Source organism: Carlito syrichta, unplaced genomic scaffold (genome assembly GCF_000164805.1).
Source record: "Carlito syrichta isolate Samal-C Ts95f unplaced genomic scaffold, Tarsius_syrichta-2.0.1 Scaffold315402, whole genome shotgun sequence".
Taxonomy (NCBI): Eukaryota; Metazoa; Chordata; class Mammalia; order Primates; family Tarsiidae; genus Carlito; species Carlito syrichta.
The window spans coordinates 529,696-549,222 of NW_007259498.1; the positions used below are offsets into that span (position 1 = coordinate 529,696).

Below are 19,527 nucleotides of genomic sequence, written 5' to 3' on the forward strand. Positions count from 1 at the left end.
CAGTATTATTTTCCAAACTTAATTGAACACAGAATCAGTAATACATATGAATATACCACAGAGAAAAGGTGGCATAAGGGAATAAGCGAGAGCTCATGTGCAAGAAGAAGGGGAAGATATTTAAAGAGAGAGATGCGTTTTCAAGAGTGTAGCCATCAATAACGACCTTTAACTAATCATGTATTGACCAGTTGATTGGAAAGTTCTGCCTTAGATCAGTCCAGTATAGGGAGCCTATGTGCAGGTGCCAATGTATTTTAGGTATTTACAGTTTAATGCTAAAAATACAGATTACACAAACAATTGAAAACATACTATTAAATGAGATAGGAGTTAAGTTTGGGAAGAATTCCTCAGGGAGACCTGATTTGTGCAGATTTGGCTAGGCACAATTGGTCTTCTAAGAGGCCAGGAACATCATGGAATAAATAAAATGGCCTGGGAAGCCCACCCGGATGGAATGTTGGGACACAAAAATCATATTGGTTGCTCAGAATGGGGGCACCACAGTAAAGACATTTCAGGATTGAAGGAAGATTTGGTTTTAGACAGAGTTTAGTTTTGCTAGGAAAGGCACTAGGCACTTTTGTCAATTCAAGAATGTAAGGCAAAAGACCTGGGTCAAAGAATTTGAAGACTTTTGCCTGAGATGGGGAAAGACTTTAAGTGGGGAAATGAACTATTAATAAATAAACTACACTCTAGATTACACAGTTCAACAGTGGTAGTTAGTTGCAGGTTATGGTAAGAGGAAAAACCAGAAACGAATTTAAAAATGGGAGAGAAAATAATTTTATAGGAGTGCTTCTATTTGGATTTCTGCCCTATGTCTTAGATTTTGAGGCACTGCAACTCGGGCATTCAAATACGAAAAAGGAGAATAAATTAAAAAGGTAGAAAAAAGAGAGAATTTACAAGTCAACTCCAGGCAAGAAAATACCAAAGAGCCCAAATATTTTAAAACGGGGTTATCCCCCAATAGCAATTGTACACTGTCATTACCCAAAGTTCATACAACATCCCTAGGGGCGGCGGCAACAGTTTAATTAAACCGTTAAAAAAAAAATTCAAAGCAAACAGGATAAACAAAATCTCCTATCCCCAAATTGCTCCAGAGGGTTTTCCAGTCCCCAAAGGCACAAGGGAAGGTTTGCAAGATCTCAAAACGCACATTCGCACTTCCCTTTGGCCGATGGCGCCTGCCTACCGTAGACCGCAGTTCCCTTGCAGGACTGTCGGGACTAGGGATTACAAAATACCAAACCATTGTGACCTCATTAGAATAGGGGCTTTTCCTCCTTCGTTTGACACCGAAAGCTCAGCTCCAACTCGACCGTCCGAGATACGGAGGGACGGGGTGGCCACAAGACAAGGCGCTGAGAGGCAGCGCACGGATGCCAGTGGCAGGACGCCGACCCAGCTCCCAGCAGAAGGCAGAGGCCCTGAGGCCAGGGGACGAGCCTCACGCTACGTCCTCTAACCTACTGACGTCCGCGCAGGCGCAGGTCGCCTGTGAGAGGAAGTCACCGGAAGTGTTTCTTGGCGCGCCGGAAACCACCGGGCGGCCGCGGTTGCCAGGGCGACGGGAGCTTCCCAGAGCTGCCGGTTGGAGAAGTAGTTACCCGTCGCGGCCTTGGCGGCTGTGTCACCACCTCTCCGGGTTCCCACGATGTTCTTCTACCTGAGCAAGAAAGTGAGTTTTCCGGGGAGCGCTCTTGCTTTTGCTGCATTCCCGCAACAGCATCCTTCCCGGCCACCCCCTGCCAACCTACCCGATGGCTCCAGCCTCGGATTTCTTCTTGAGCGTCCCAGAGCTCCACACAGGCCTTAGCCAAGCTAGCAGCCCCTTCGCAGCACACTCCCGTTCCCTACCCTGGCTAGGTCCTTTTGAGTGGCCTGCGGGACAGATCACTTCTTCCTCCACCTGTGGCTGATCCAGGTGACTTAAATTCTTTGGATCATCACAGGCCGCCGGGCTTGAGAAAAGAGATTACAAAAGGGTGGCCTAAGTGTTGTGTGGGGACAGGGGTTACGGACAGTTGGTATGGGTTCATTTCTTCCCTCCGCCCTCCCATTTTAAAATCCATCCGGTGACTTTCCCGTTGGCTTCCTCCTCAGTCACTATCTGTCTCTTTTGCGCATTTCTTTCCCGAATGGTAGAGCCCAGGGCAGTTCAGGAAAACGTGCCAGCTTTCAGGACACTCACTTTCTGCAAGGCTGTCGGTTTTTCTTCTTGGAAAATTTTCTTCAGTCTTCATCTCCTGTAGACTCCATACACATTCGTGAAAAGTTGCTAGAGTGACTGTGGTTACTTTCAGATTGCCATTCCCAATAACGTGAAGCTGAAATGTATATCCTGGAACAAGAACCAAGGGTATATAGCATGTGGTGGTGAAGATGGATTGCTGAAAGTTTTGAAATTAGAGACACAGACAGGTAAATGAGTGCAAGCCCAAATGTTTGAAATTGGTAAAAAATTGGGTAGTGTAATTTGCTCAATGAGATTTTGCTCATGGTATTTATCAATATGTAATTCTAATTCGTTTGTTTTTTTTTTTTGAGCCATAGTCTTGCTCTGTTGCCCAGGCTGGAGTGCAGTGGCACTACTTACAGCCACTGCAGCCTTGACCTACTGGGCTCAGGTGATCCTTCCACCTCATCCTTCCAAGTAGCTGCAACCACAGTCGCGCACCATCATGCCCGGCTAACTTTTTGATTTTTTGTAGAGACGAGGTCTTGCCAATTTGCCCAGGCTGATCTTGAACCCCTGAGCTCAGGCAATCCTCTTACCTCTGCCTTTCAGAGTGCCAGGATTACAGGCATGAGCCACTGTTCCTGGCCGCTAATTCCAAAGTGAGTTGGAGTCTCACTTTGTTGCTCAGACTAGAGTGCAGTGGCACACTCATGGCCACCACAACCTCGACCTGCTGGGCTCAGGCAATCCTCTCACCTCAGCCTCCCAAAGTGCTGGGATTGCAGGGCCACCGCACCTGTCTTCTTCTAATTCCTTTTTAAAAGAAGAAGAAGAAGAAAAAAACCAAGCATTTGTGATGTTTTTCTGGAGTATTTTTGCAGTAAGGTTCAGAGAATGCTGAATGTAAACTTCAGATGACTTTTGCTCAAGTTATTGACAGAAAAGGAAAAACAATGAAGAATGAAAACCAAGTCACTATGTTGTCTTGTGCTATGTCTAATTATTGTGCTAGATTATTAGGAGTGTGATAAAAGTCATTTGAATTAACATTTGAGTGAGGTCACAAAATCTCACATTTTGTCAGATTATTTACAGGTGTATATTATCCTTGCTGTTTATCAAATGTGTTAATGATTATGCATGTACCTAGTGCCCAACAACAGAAAATAGGATATGTTTTACATTTTTAAATAAGTCTTTTGTTTTTGCAGCTTGATTTCTTCCTTTTTCTAGTGCTTTGGAATCACAGCAAACAGCTTCACATTTCTTTAGCCTCCCTAGTATTTTATTTCTCTAGATTGGAGATCTAGATAAGGACATTGGAGTTGGAATCTCAGGTCTGCCACAAGACTACTGAATGACATTCAACAAGTTGCTGAATATTTTTGGACTTTAGTTCACTCTTTTGTGAAATAAAGAGTTTTAAACTACATTACATTTTGGATTCCTTACAGCATTGCTTCTCCAACTTTATTAGGCATATGAATCACCAGAAGAGTTTGTTAAAATGGATTTCTTAAGAGTAGATCTGGGATGGGGCCTGAGCATTTGTATTTCTAGTGATGCTGAGTTGTTGGTTCTCAGATCACACTTTTTGTAGCACTGCCTTAGAACTTTGAATGTAGTATGAGTCATATGTATTTATGAACACTTTCCATATACTGGTTGTTTAACCTTCACTATCTCCTTTGAGACAGTCTTGAGAAGTAGGTATTCCAGGTGAGAAAATTGAGTCTCTGAGCAGTTAAATAACTTGCCCAAGGTCACATGGCTAGTAAGGGGCAGAGCTGGAATGTGAAACTAAGTTTATCTCACTTTCCACTACACATTACTTAACCACTACAGAAAGGGCTCACGGAAAGCATAAGCAAAGAAGAGATCATTGTTTTGACATACTACATTTATTATATGAAATAAGTAGGTTCGGAAGATAGGTACTTAAGTACCAATCAGAGTTTGGCATCTGGTATTTTATAGCTTATTATCTCAGTGCTTTAATAGCTGTTAAAAGAAAATTTTTCTCTGTGATGTTTCTCAAATGTATATATATGTTTGCATATACTTCTTTTGCTTAAACTATATAGCAAATTTCAGTTACATTAAGAAATGTATTTATTTTGTTTAACACTGAAGGATTTTTTTTTTAGAAACCTACTTTTTGTGCTCTATCCTTTTGATAAGCTGTGGTTAGAGTATTCTTGAAATTACTGAGCAATATGGGAGATAGATTCCTGGAAAATTTGGAACATGGAGTAAATTATTTGTTTTCAGAACTTAATAATGATTATGAATTATGCTAAAAAAGATAAATATGAGAAATATGACTGGGAGATTCTGACAAAATCAGTATCTGACAAAATCAGTATCTGAATTGGGCTTGGTGGCTCAGCCTGTAATCCCGCGCCTTTGGGAGACTGAGGTGAGTGGAATGCCTGAGCCCGCGGGTTCGAGACCCACCTGGGCAACTTGACGAGACCTCATCTCTACAATAAAAAAATCAAAATGAGCCGGGCATGGTAGCGTGTGCCTATAGTTCCAGCTACTTGGAAGGCTGAGGCGGAAGGATTGCCGGAGTCCAGCAGGTCGAGGCTGCGGTAGCCGGGAGCGGCCACTGCACTCCAGTCTGGGTGACAGAGTGAGACTCCAACTCAAAAAAAAAAAAAAAATCAGTATCTGTATTTAATAATAATAGTGGTGATGCAGAAGATTCCTCCAGTAATAATCACAGATATTTCATGTTTACTACATATTAAGTACTGTGCTTTGCTAAAGATGTAACATTATAAACAAATTGTTTTGTAGCTTAGCTGCAACAATTCTCTACATAAATAAATCATCTTCTATAGCACCGTTATTTATTTATTTATTTATCTTTGAGTCGGGGTCTCTCACTCTTGCCCAGGTGACAGCTCACCACAGCCTAGACCTCCTGGCCTCAGGTAATCCTCCTGCCTCAGACTCCTGGGTAGCTGGGAATAAAGTTGCATTCATCCTACCTGGCTAATTTTAAACTTTTTTGTAGCGTTTAGATCTTACTATGTTGGCCAGGCTGGTCTCGAGCTCTTGGGCTCAAGCAATTTTCTTTCCTTGCCCTCCCAAAGTGCTGGAATTACAGACGTGAGCCACTGTGCCTGGCACTTTATTTTTTTTTTAATGATAGTATTTTTTGTTTGTTTGTTTTGTTTTGTTTTGTTTTGAGTTGGAGTCTCACTCGGTCGCCCAGACTGGAGTGCAGTGGCCACTCCCGGACACCGCAACCTCGACCTGCTGGGCTCCGGCAATCCTTCTGCCTCAGCCTTCTGAGTAGCCGGAATTACAGGCATGCGCTACCACGCCCGGCTAATTTTTTGATTTATTGTAGAGATGAGGTCTTGCCAAGTTGCCCAGGTGGGTCTTGAACCCACGGGCTCAGACAATCCTCTCTCCTTGCCCTCCCAAAGTGCTGGGATTACAGGCTGAGCCACCGAGCCTGGCTAATGATAGTATTTTTTAATGACTATTTAATATTCCATTGTATTGGTGTATCCTAATTTTTTTTAAACCAATTCTAGTGTTAGACATTTAGATGTCTCCACATTTTTACTAGTAAAGCAGCAATATCTTTGTATCAAAATCTTTGCATAAACTTTTCATTATCTTCTAGGATAAATTTCTAGAAATTACATTCACTAGCTCAAATAGTGTGTATGTTTATAAAGATTTTTAATATGTGTAGCTAAATTACCCTCCAGAAAGTTTTCATGATTTTGCATTCTCAGTTTTCTCTCTTTTGCTCTAGAAAAAAAGGAACTGGAACCAAAATTTGTCCCTGTCTTTTTAGATCAGGTTTATATCTTGTCTTATGTTTTGCTGGAGCCCATCTCCCTTTACCTTCTCAGGGTCCTCATTACTAATTTAGCTTGCCTGTCCTTTTAATACATTCTTTTCTCCTTCTCTCTCTCTCTCTCTTTCATGTTCTAAAGCTAATGAAAGGCTTTTATTGACTCTTATCAGCATTTGACCTTTCCTTGTATTTTGAGATGTTATTTTTCAAGAACAAATAATTCAAATGGTTGAAGTTACCATTATATTTAAGCATATTACTTTTCTCCCCTTCCTGTCTAGTCAGTCCTCATTCTCTTTACTAGATTCTCCTCTTACAACTACTAGAATTCCTGAGAACTTTCTTCTGGGTTCTCACACCTTTTGCTCTCTAGATTTGTTCTTTCATTCCTTTGGGCTTAAATGCTGCCTTTGGGGTGATGATGCCTAAATTTATATCTCCAACCAAGTCCTAATTTTTCAGACTTGAGCATTTCCACCGAAATCTTTCACAGGCATCTTATACTTACTGTGTCCAAAACTGAACTCTTTTTTTTTTTTTTTGAGTTGGAGTCTCACTCTGTTGCCAAGACTGGAGTGCAGTGGCTGCTCCCGGCCACCGCAGCCTCGACCTGCTGGGCTCGGGCGATCCTTCCACCTCAGCCTTCCAAGTAGCTGGAACTACAGGCACGCGCTACCACGCCTGGCTCATTTTGATCTATTATAGAGATGAGGTCTTGCCAAGTTTCCCAGGTGGGTCTCGAACCCGCAGGCTTAAGCAATCCACTCACCTCAGCCTCCCAAGTGCGCGGGATTACAGGCTTAGCCACCGAGCCCGGCTCCAAAACTGAACTCTTGATCTTCTCATAAATCTCTTTCATTTCTCTCCATTCCAGCAAATGTCTCAACTTCACCCCTGTGCTCAAGCTGGAAACCCTCTTTTACCTCTCCTTAGCAGCACCTTCATCAAAATCCTGTTGCTTCTATCTCCAAAGTGTGTGTGTGTGTGTATATATATATATATATTTACACCAAATTATATCTTGAATTCATCCTTCTTTTTTTCTCTCTAGCTCCAGCCACTATCATCTCTCACCTAGACTACTGTGAGAATCACTTGTTTCCTTCCATTGTCTCTTGCCTGCTCCTAGTTATTCATACTCTATCTGGTGCGATCTTCAAAGAAAAGGTACCAGATGATATCATTTCCTCCTTTTTAAAATTTTATTATTATTTTTTTTAAGTGAGGGAGCGGGATTTATTGAGAGGACAGAGAAGCTCCCACAGTGGGAGGGGACCTAAAGGGTTGCCCATCTGGAACTGCAAACCTGGTGCTTATATAGCCCTAAGTCCAAGCTGATTGGCTAGCACTAGCTGTGATCTGTAGCTGTTCTGACTGGTCAGCATTAAGGACCAATCTGCAGGAAGTAGGAGCCTAATGGTGAGCTGATTGGTTGCTTTTTGATTCCAGCAGTGAATACTTAAGCTCTAGCCTGAGAGGCTTGCAGGGAGCTTTTTTTTTTAACCAATGCTGAGCCTGAGTGGCCTGTTGGGAGTTCACTACATTGTTATCAGAGGACCCTCCTGTCTGTCTGCCTAGACTTTTTCTAGCTATCTCCTGTCTCATTTCCCCCTCTGGAGTAGTAACCCTAACTGCCCTTAGGGAGTAAGGATGATGACCATTATGTCTACTTCCTGCTGATCACTGGCGTCCTATGGGGACAGCAGCAGGGGATCCTCCGGAGGGCGATCTAAAGGTCCTGGTAGAAAGAAGCTTACATACGGTGTTCCATCTGCATCACCATTTGGAGTTTGATGGCCTCCTTCCATTAAGCCCTACATTCGGACACCAAAACTGATGTGGATTTTTCAGGTCAGCCAGGGCTTCGAGTGTCAGCAAAATGGGTTGACCAGCCAAGCCCCAGAGAGAGTCATTGAGGGGCTGGTAAGCCTAGCCCAGGAAGTGTCAGCTCTAATGGGCTGGCAAGCCAAGCCCTGAGAGTGTTGCAATTTGGTGGACAGGCGAGCCTAGTCCCCGGAGTGTTGGCTCTAATGGGCTGGCAAGCCAAGCCCTGGGGATGTTACTGGTTTGGTGGGCTGGCAAGCCTGGCCCCCGGGGTGTCTCAGCTTCGGATTCTCACCTTATTCCAGCAGCTCTCCTGGTTCAGCAGGCTCCATGGGCTGTCAAGCCAACCTCTGGGGTGCATGGCTTTTCGGCTCTGATGATCTTCTGCAGCTGTTCAGGTCACAGCTCTTCAGGGTCGAGGTTCTTGTTTCATGCCCAGGAAGAATGAGGGACACGAACAGCCAAAAAGTGAGAAAGCTGAATTTATTGAGAGGACAGAGAAGCTCCCACAGTGGGAAGGGACCCGAAGGGTTGCCCCTCATTTCTTCTTTAGAGGGACCCACAGCCTGGGCTGGAGTTGCTTGTGGTGGGGTTTGAGGATGATGACCCTGACTAGTATTGAGATGGCATTTCTTGCTGGGTAGGATTGAAGTAGTATTTCTACTGTGACTGCAAAAGGCCTCTATCTTCTCATTGTCGTGAGAGGAGATAGAGAATACGGAAAACAAAAACTTCGATCAGAGGAAAAGTATTTAGGGCCATGTAAGCCGACTGAACTGTAGGCAGTGAGAGTGCCTCAACCTTCCAGTGTGCCCAGGACAACACAGTTGGCCAGAAATATCAGGTCAGGTGTTCATAGCTGTAGTCAGGGATTGTATGTAGTCCTTTGCAGTCAGTCATTCACACAGAAGAGCAAGGCAGCCAGGCGATCCTCCAGGGAGTCTGGAGAACATGGTATTATCTCCTTAGAATTCTGTTACCTCTTCAAGTGTTGCAAAACAATATTTCATATATTTTGATCCCAGGTTTTAAACTTATTGTATGGCGTATAACAGGAATTTCTGTTGGAATTGGACTTCAAACAACTTTTATGAATGCAAACAAAAGCATTGTTAGTCAAGTTTTTCTAAGAAAAAGTTTCTTAAGATTTAGTGTGCTTGTCTAGTAGTTTATTATGAGCAAGATCGTCTGTTCTCCTATATTATACCTTTCAACTCAGTCACTTTATTACACCTCGATCTTTTACAGTTCTTTGAACTTTTTGATGTACTTTGGATTGTTGGAATAACTGATTTCATTCTGAAATTCCTCTTCATGAGTTTTAAATGCTTTATTTTATTGGTGCCTTCTTTTATTAGGCTTTTTGGGTTACTGGTATGTGCTTTTAGAATATTTATGTCAGCATTGCCAGATTTTTGTTCTCATACCAGTTTGCTGTCATTACCTTATTGGCTTCGTGGAGTCTAGTAGTGTTCTTGGATGGAATCTTGGGATATTGCTAACTTTATTCTACTTCATTTAAAACTTTTGGTCTTTTAGCTGGGTGGTGGCTCATGCATGTAATTCTAGCACTTTGGGAGGCTGAGGCAAGAGGATTGCTTGAGCCAAGGAGTTCGAGACCAGTCGGGGCAACATAACGATACCTTGTCTGGATAGATAGATAGATAGATATGATAGCAAGCCTGTAATCCTAGCTACGCAGGAGGCTAAGGCAGGAGGATCGCCTGAGCCTACATGGTCAAGGCTGTAATAAACTGTGATTGTGCCACTGCACTCTAGCCTGGATGACAGAGAGACCCCAACTTGGGGAGAACAAATCTACAAACCAACCAACCAAAAAAACTTTTGGTCTTTTTATGGGGATCTGAGAATAAAATATTTTTTGCATGATCAAGCTGTGGAGTTGCTGCTAGCAAGAGTCATGTTCACATGTGGTTGATATTTGTTCAGTATGTCAAGCTAAATTTCAAAGCCTATTCTTCTCTGTCAGCATACTTTTTGTCAAGAGTGCACTACCTTAGGGCTTAACAAAGAGAAAATATGTCCACTATGCAGATATGTGATTTTAGACCATAAAAACAAATGATGGACGTATTTAATCACCCCTTGATCACATATCACTAATTTTACTTGTTTATAGTGACTATTGCTAAAGGCATTTGAATGGATTTTTCAGTGTTAGAAGTTAAGAAAAATGTTTCCACCAAATATTTTTAGAATATTATTTTATTTTTTGAGTTTGGGTCTTACTCTGTCATCCAGGCTGGAGTACAGTGGCACAATCATGGCTCACCATAGCTTTGACCTCCTAGGCTCAGACAATCCTTCTGTCTTAGCCCCTTGAGTAGCTAGGACTACAGATGAATGTCATCATACCTGGCTGATTTTTTTGATTTTTTTTTGTAGAGACAAGGTCTTGCTATGTTGCTTGTGTTGGTCTCAAACTCTGGGGTTCAAGCATTCTCTCACCTTGGCCTCCCAAAGTGCTGGGATTACAAATGTGGGCCACCACTCCCAGCCTAGAATATTATAATAAAGTTTAAGTGTGTTGTACAATTTGTAAAAGATTAAATGAGTGAAAGAACCCTATGTTTAAAAAAAACATGTTGAACCTAATGTAGATGTCAGCAACATTCATTGTATCTTAATTGTTTGGTAGAAGATTGCATTGCTAAGCTATATATATGTATTCTTGTGAACATTACCAAAACAGCAATTGTATTATTTGTACTAGTAGTTTTAGAGGAATTCAAGTACTTTTTCCTGATAATGTTTTCAGAATAAAGAAGTATTTTTCATAATATTTTAAGATACTTGTTATCTGAAAGAAGAATTTTCTTTAGCATTGACTTTTATAATTCCCATTTTTACAAATTAGGATTTTCATAAAGTTTGTATTTTTAAAAGCAAATTTTAGATGCTATATTTTATTTGTAACAATCAGATTTTCTAAGTGAAGATTGATTGAGATGACATTTTAATATTATTCTCTGTAGGGTAATTGTAATCAGGGATAATAAATACATGTTTAAAAAGTCTTTAGAGGCTTCCCTTGCACTTTGGATAAAATCTAAAATTCTTATAATTTCCTACACAGACTTTATAATTATTCCTATGTTCATCATTCTAGTCTCATCTTACTCCATTCTCCCCATTGTTCATCCATGTAGGCCTTTTTCCAGTTTGTCAGAGTCTTTGCAATTGCTGTTTCCTGGCCTGGAATTCTCCTCCTCTTTCCCTACCTTGCTTGGCAATCTCCAGGTTACCTCCTGGTCTCTACTTCAGTATAATTTCTTCAGAAAGCCTTCCCTGGTTTGCTCTCCAATCTAAATTAAGCCTTCTCTGTTTACTGTCTCTTATTAATTATAAACTTTTGCAGTTTATAATTATACTTATGTGTGTGAGAGTATGTATTTAATATCAGTCCCCTCAGTAGACCACAAGCTCTCTGAGGGGAAATGACTGTTTTGTTTATCATTTTATACACAGAACCTTTTGTAGCACATAGCACAGTGTACACAGTCAATAAATATTTGTTGAATGAATGAATACATAAATTAGTGAATGTGAGATTCTTTGAAATCTAGTGGAAACCAATTTCCAAAGTCTTTGCTGTTTGACCCCTTGTAAGCTGTAGTTTTCAATCTGTATGTGTAAACATTTCTATTTGTGATCTTTTGGGAAGAAATAAGTAGCAATGTTGATTATCGATACATTTAATATATGAATAAACAATGTTTTTTAAAATTAGATTTTCCTTTTTTTTTTAGCAGAATAATATCCTTGCAAGGGATAGGTATTATTGTTCACATTTGTACTACTAGAAAAATAGATCAGAATGAGATATACTTAAAAAAATTACAATAATACTTCCCAGGAATACAGAACAACCAAGATATGTCAAAATCTTGCAATCTGTTCGCTTTTATAAATTATTATAGTAGTTTGTTTTGTTTCATTTTAGATGATGCTAAATTGAGGGGTCTTGCAGCCCCTAGTCACCTTTCTATGAATCAGGCTCTTACAGGTCATAGTGGTGAGTCATGTAATTTCTTTTAAATTGTGTTTGAATGGTATTTAGGCATTTAGAAACCATCTACTTAATGCAGAAATGCGTACATTTTAAATAATTTAAAGTACAGATGCTCCTTGACTTATGATGGGATTATGTCACAATAAACTCATTCATTGTAAATTGAAAATAACGTTAAGTCAAAAGTACATTTAATACATATATAACCTATTGAGCATTTTAGCTTAGCCTGACTTTCCTTAAGTATGCTCAGAATACTTACATTTTCCTACGATTGGGCAAAAATCACAAAGCCTATTTTGTAATAAAGTGTTGAATATCTCGGTAATTTATTGAATTCTGTACTGAAAGTGAAAAGCAGAATGGTTGTATGGATCCATATGGTACAGTTTCTACTGAATGTGCATTGCATTTGCGCCATTACAAAGTTGAAAAATTGTAAGTCAGGGACTGTTAGCAATCGTTTCTATTGAACCATAATTAACACTACCTAGAGTCATTCCACAACTTTTGCATGATCAAACAACTTAAATAAATCTGAAAAAAATAACTGTTATTTCATATATTAATAATACTGCTATCTGTTGACATTAATCCTTTTTTTAAGAATCTGTCATTTGATTCCAGATTAAAGGAGAGTAAAGAGACATAACAACCGAATGCACTGTACGATCCTAGATTGGATCTTGGAATGAGAAAAACAAGTGTTTATAAAGGACATTCTTTGGACAGTTGGTAAAATTTGAATATGGACTATGAGTTAGACAATAATATTGTATCAATGTTAATTTTCCTAATTTATAATATGGTTAATGAAAGAGAATGTCCTTATTCTTAGGAAATATGTCTTGAAGAATTTAGGGATAACAGCATTAAAAGAAATCAATTATTCATATAACCCAGAGGTTTAAGATATGCTCAAGAGTGTGTACTAATAGGAAATGGTAGGAGTTGGGGGGAGAGAAGAGAGATTAGGAGACATGTCACCAAAACCAACCAACAAAAAACCCCAAATATTTAGTATGATGTCCTTTGGACATTGTAAATATCTTTAAGGGTCAGACCAACTGGGTAAGGTAAATTATGTTTACATTTGTTTTTGTCATCCGCTATATGGCAGCTCCTATAGCTGGCCATGATAGATGCCTTTGCTGGCATTAAATAGGGATAGATATGAAAATTAGTATTATGCATTATTAGAGAAAATTAGTGATATCAACACCTGCATTCTAGGAATATTTTTGAGTCATATTAAAAACTGGTTAGTTGTACAGCTATGTACCGGTTTCAACATGCTTTTGGTGCTTATTTATATAAAAGTATAAATTTGACATTAATTGATGTCTTTTTGTAAGTTTCTAAATTGTTTTATAATGTTCTAGGTTCTGTTCAAGTTGTAACATGGAATGAACAGTTTCAGAAGTTGACTACCAGTGATGAAAATGGACGTATCTCTGTGTGGATATTATATAAAGGTATATTCTTTCACAAATTGGAGTTTGGATTGTAGTATTTGATGTGGAAATAACATCTCTGAAATAGAGCCCTTTTACCCAGCAACAGAGTTTATCCTGACTGCACAGTGATATTTGTGGACCTACTGTTCCTTGCTTTACTATGAACTATGACCCTGTATTAAGAAAGTGAATTAGGTGACTATTGGCTGTCTCCACAGTGAACTTAGACTCATTAAAAGAAAAATTTCTCCTTGAGATAGTTTTTTTTTTTCTTTAGATTTCCAATGAGAATTAGTGGTTGGTGGCTGGAGTTAGCTCATTAGATAAAAACACAGTAAGAAGTCAAAGGCAACAATTCATTTCCTGTATTGGACCAGTTAGGTTCCTTTTCCTTTATGAATAAAGACTATCTCAGCTCTGACTACTGGCTTACAATTTGTGCCTCTTGTTCACAAGAGTGTAAGAGAAGAGAAGAGAGTGAGAGAAGGATTAACTTAGGTGTATCACTTTTGCCAGACAACAACTTATAATTAGTGTCCTCCTGAGGCCTTGTTGCCATCATCTTCAAAATGAAGGGATACCTTAGTTTATGCTGTTTTGAAAAGGTTCAGCATATGCCATTAAATTTTTTTATTTAAAAATGTGCCAAAATACCTGAATTTTTAAGAAGTGTAGTTTGTGTGTGTGTGTGTGTGTGTGTGTGTGTGTGTGTTTGTGTGTGTGTGTGTGTGACAATGTGAAAGTACAGTAAATTGGAGTAAAGTTTGTTTCCAAGGTATGTCTTCTCTGGACCTTAGTCCTGTTTCTATCCATGTCCTGCTCTGACTAGTTATTCCAAATTACATGATTATTTGCTTGGGTTCAAGTCAGGGTTCTCTATATCAGAATGTAGTAGAGCCTTAAAAAATGAAACAAAAAAAATCCTTGCTTTTTGCCTCTATTTGGTTATACTAAGAGACAAGTTACATCTTACTCCAACCCTGCAGTCAGCTAGAATGTTTTTGCCATTCTACGTTAGTGATGTCACTAATGTAATATGAACTATTTGTGAAGTTTTTCAAGCAGGCTTAGAGTTTTACTTAATATACTCTATATATTTTTTCCTTACCCTCTATGTGATGGTAACTAATATGGTATATTTAATATGCTTGTAATTAATCATTGGAGAATTTATGTGTGCATATAAAGTTGTTGTTATTTTGAGTTTTAGTCTTGGTTATTATCTGAAATATGTTGTTCAAGTGGGAAAAGTTAGGTTTTCAGAAAAATCAGTTATTTTGGCCCTGCAAAACCAAATGAAGTTTATTTTTAAATTTATTTTTATTTTTATTTTTTTGAGTTGGAGTCTCAACTCTGTCGCCTAGACTGGAGTGCAGTGGCTGCTCCCGGCCACTGCAGCCTCCACCTGCTGGGCTCCGGCGATCCTTCTGTCTCAACCTTCCAAGTAGCTAGAACTACAGGCGTGTGCTACCACCCCCGGCTAATTTTTGATTTATTGTAGAGATGAGGTCTCGCTAAGTTGCCCAGGCGGATCTCGAACCCGCGGGCTCAGGCAATCCACTCACCTCAGCCTCCCAAAGGCGCGGTATTACAGGCTGAGCCGCCAAGCCCTGCTGAAGTTTATTTATTTTTTTTTATGACAGAAAGACAGAAAAAGAAAGAAACAAGAATAAAAGAAAAAGGGTGGACATTTATTGTGTTTTCTATGATAATCTTTGAAGCAATTATTAGTTTAAGCCTAAGTTAATTTTTAATTTTATGTTGGATTTGAAGTTTTTTAGTTTAATATCTCAGGTTATAGAAAACTTTGCAGTTATTTATCCCACAGTGTACATTATAGAATGCTTTCAACTCTTAAGTACCAATTAATAGATGTGAAGGTTTTAACTTGTAATTTTTTAATTTGTGAAAACAGGTTCTTGGTATGAGGAGATGGTAAACAATCGAAATAAATCAGTGGTTCGAAGTATGAGCTGGAATGCTGATGGGCAGAAGATCTGCATTGTCTATGAAGATGGGGCTGTGATAGTTGGTTCGGTGGAGGGTAATGCATTGATTAGATGTAGAACTAATATTAATATCTAGCTGACATTTGTTATCTTTAGAGATTTGTTAATGATCATATGTCAGTATTGTGATTGAAAAATAGACATCAAAAAGAGAAAACAGTTGATATATAATTTGATGGCATTAAAGATCCACTTTTTGGTTCTAACCTTTGGTTTTAATGTATATTCAAGAACAAGTCTATTCTATTTTGATTTCCTATAGTGGCACTGAAAAAAGTGAATTAATTTTTCAACATTACTTTAAACATATTTTCCTAATTATATAATTTAACTTTATACTTTAAAATATTCTTTTTGAGTTGGGGTCTCACACTGTTACCCAGGCTAGAGTGCAGTGGCACGATCACAGTTAACTGCAGCCTTGACCTCCTGGGTTCAAGCGATCCTTCCACCTCAGTCTCTTGAGTAGCTGGGATTACATGCATGTGCCACCACACTCAGTTAATTTTTTGACTTTTTTGTAGAGACAAGGTCTCACTATGTTGCCTAGGCTGGTCTTGAACTCCTGGCTCAAGCAATTCTCGCACCTTGGTCTCCCAAAGTGTGGGGATTACAGGCAAGAACCACCACTGCCAGCCTTTATACTTGTTAGACTGTACAAATTCATAGATTTTAGTTTCAAAAAGTATATAGAATTATAACAACTCATGATTATTTTTAGTAGAACTGGACATGTCATTGTTGGTTGTTTTTTATAGTCTTAAGACATGTCTTTCAAATTCTATTGTATAGCTAAAACTGGACCTTCTGAGAGTCTGAATCTTTGTTTAATTTAAAACTCTATCTATAGAGATAACTTATGTTAAAATAATTTGTCTCTCTCTCTCTCTCTCTCTCTCTCTGTGTGTGTGTGTGTGTGTGTGTGTGTGTGTGTGTGTGTATGTAACTTCATGTAGTCAGCAAATGTTTCCGAGAGCCTGTAAAGCAACAATTATGGTTTTAGGAACTAAAGGTACAACAATGAAAAATATTTCAGACCTAGATAGATAAATAAACAAGCAATTACAATACCCTGTGGTACATGCTAAGATAGGGAAAATACAGACATATGTAGAAGTAACACCTAAAGCATACTTGGAGGGATCAGGGAAGGGTTCCTTGAAGAAGTCATGACAATGTTGAGGCATTAGCTACAAGGTAGGTTAGTGTATAAATGTCTCAGGCCTAAGAAATAGCATTGGAGGAGGTCCAGAGGAGTTGAATTTAGATAACCACGTTTGGGCCATTGAAAAAAGTTGATTATCTACTGAGTAGAGTACTAAAGGTGAAGAGTAATATGTAATAAAACTAGAGAGATAAACAGAGGCCAGATCATCAGTTATATTAAGGAATTTGAACTTAACTCTAAGAGCATTGGGAAGCCAATAAAGTATTTTAAGAATGGGAGCAATATGACAATATTTGTTCTTTAAAAATATCTCTGTGACTGCAATATGAAGAATGGAGAAAGGAAAGAAAGATAGTGGGCAGGTGTATCAGGAAATTGCTATGGCCATTCAGGTGAGAGATGATGGTAGATGGTATCTATCAGAATAATGACAAAGGAATGGAAGTAAGTAGATTCTGTGCATACTGAGGAGGTGGAATACATAGGACTTTCTTATTGATCAGATTGGGGGTGAGAGGATGAAAATGCCCGGGGTGATATCTAGATTTTTAGCTTTGGTAACTGGATAGATGGTGATGCCTTTCATTGAAGTAGGGAGTGTGGAGAAAGACTGGTTTTGAAGGAATATATCTGCTTTAGACGTGTTGGTTTTGTCATGCTGTAGGCCATCCAAGTAAATATACCCAGACCATAGTTAGATATATATGTCTGCAACTCAGAAATACCTGTATGGAACAAAAAATTTTGGGAACCACCAGCGTATGTATAGTAATTTAAACCACTGGAACAGACCAACAAACCTACGAGCCATCTGTGGAGTTAAGGATCAGCAACATTTAAGGGATGGACAGAAGGTAATTCCATAAAGGATACTGAAAAGTAGAAGTATGTGGAGATACAGGAATATGTGGGTTCATGGAAAGCAAGAGACTGTCAAGAAGGAGGAGTTGGTAGGAAAAAAAGAGGCAAGTATCAATTGGCTTTAGCAACATGCCATCAGTGACCTCAATGAAAGCAGTTTCAATGGAGTTGGGAGCAGAAGCCAGATTGGGGTGGGTTAAGGATTGAATGGGAGTTGAAGTGGAAACTATAGGTGTGAATAACTCATGAAGTTTGGTTGGGTTGAGGGAAGTGTTTTTTGTTTTGTTTGTTTTTATTTGAGGTTTTGATTTTGAAGAGGAATAGATCTACATGTGTTTAAATGCTTATAAGAAAGGGCCTGGAGAGAAAAGTTTAATGAGAAAGAGAAGAATGCAAATAATCAATGGAAGGAGATCTTTGCAAAGCAGGAAGCGATTAGATCAGAAAATAGGTGTAGGGATTAGCTTTAGATAAGGGTCTGATTGGAGTGATAGCTCTTCTTTTTATATTAGGAGACAAAGCAGAAAATACAAGTATGGATTCAATTATGTTCTGAATGTTTGAAGATGGGAATGAGAACTTTCTTTTTTGGGAGATTTTATTTTCCTTCCAAAGTAGGAGATAGGTTTATCTGCTAATTAGGAGTGAGATCCTGTGTCAGAATTTAGAAGAAAGGGAGAATAGTTTGAAACACTACTATTTCAAATGTCTCTTCATGTACTGAACTCATATAGGTACTCAGTCAATATTTATTGACCAAATGAATTGGATGACTGCTGTGAAGAATGTGAGAGCTCTTTAGAGAAATGAAGATTTTGAAAGCAATTGTTGGAGTATTATAAACTTTAACTTTTCATATTTATGTTTATGTTTTGCATTAGGCAATCGTATTTGGGGAGAAGACCTGAAGGGTATACAACTATGCCATGTAGCATGGTCTGCTGATAGTAAAATCTTACTTTTTGGAATGGCAAATGGGGAGATACACATTTATGATAATCAAGGGAATTTTATAGTAAGTATATATATTCATTGGTTTTAGTTATATTCTTTTATACATTTATTGTACATATAATTCACATCTATATACACATTTATTTGTTATGATGGCTTGTGCAAAGTTTTCAATTTAGATTTTTTTTCCCAATCATTTAATTTTTTTAATATAAAAAGGTCTTAGTTTCTTCAAGGCAAATTAATGTATCATGTTAAAGTGTAGCTTTTAGTCCAATTTTCTGGCAGCTGGAAAGGACAAGATTCACTGTATTAAAGCAGAGGGATAATGAGTAGGATGAGGTACAGTTTAAGATTTTCAAATGAGATCAAGTACATTTGGGGTTGTGTGGTCGTACACTTCCAGTTAAAGATTTTTAAGTGTCTTCTGGTGTCTGAAACCAAAGTTTACATGCAGATCCCAAAGATATTTTTGTAGCAAGCTACTAAAGGCTGTTTGTAAGAAGAATGGAGACTTAAACAGTGAGAGAAGAGTCAATTCCTGGAAAGAAGATAAAATAGAAAAGGCCCAGGTAGCATAATCTGGAGAAAAATTCTGGCTTTGTGAGATTTAACTACCATAGACCTCTGATCTACTAATGGGACAGTTTTTTTAGTGAGAGTCAAGACATTAAGTGAATTCATTCATTGGTGGAAGTAAAATAGCTAACTTTTGTATGACACTTTGATATGCTTTCAAAGTACTTTCATATACTTCTTGTATTTTGAGTCTCATAAAAATTCTGTGTATTTTTAATCGTCATTTTATACATGGGGAAAATGTAGATTTAGGTGAAGTGATTTGTCCAAGGGTAGTTTATCAGGGTAGTAAGTGATTAAGCTTACATTTGCAACTTGACTATTAGATTTCATTGTCAGTGTTCTTTGTATAATACTCTATTCATACTAATCTGTTTTAAAATGTAAAATATTAAACCTAACCAATGTATTTAGATGCAGATGATACTGAATTGTTTGGTGAACGTCACTGGAGCTATCAGTATTGCTGGAATTCATTGGTACCATGGTACTGAGGGCTATGTGGAACCTGATTGCCCTTGCCTTGCTATTTGTTTTGACAATGGAAGATGCCAAATAATGAGACATGAGAATGACCAAAGTAAGGAAATTTTCTGTTAAAAATGCGGAAAATTAAAAAAAAATT

At 38.6% G+C, this 19,527-nt stretch overlaps 1 protein-coding gene across 2 annotated transcripts in view; it reads left to right on the plus strand.

Moving 5' to 3' along the window:
• Positions 1-1,576: 1,576 nt before the first annotated feature.
• Positions 1,577-19,527, plus strand: part of WDR35 (WD repeat domain 35) — a 75,700-nt gene continuing 57,749 nt past the window's right edge. Inside the window, exons 1-7 of one of the 2 annotated variants that reach the window (XM_021706284.1) lie at positions 1,577-1,693; positions 2,319-2,436; positions 11,806-11,877; positions 13,257-13,349; positions 15,247-15,375; positions 18,251-18,384; positions 19,317-19,482. In XM_021706284.1, the coding sequence (XP_021561959.1) occupies positions 1,670-1,693; positions 2,319-2,436; positions 11,806-11,877; positions 13,257-13,349; positions 15,247-15,375; positions 18,251-18,384; positions 19,317-19,482 (736 nt within the window). In that variant the 5' untranslated portion in view covers positions 1,577-1,669. The remainder of the gene's footprint in view (positions 1,694-2,318; positions 2,437-11,805; positions 11,878-13,256; positions 13,350-15,246; positions 15,376-18,250; positions 18,385-19,316; positions 19,483-19,527) is intronic. The other variant, XM_021706283.1, reaches the window with a different exon arrangement.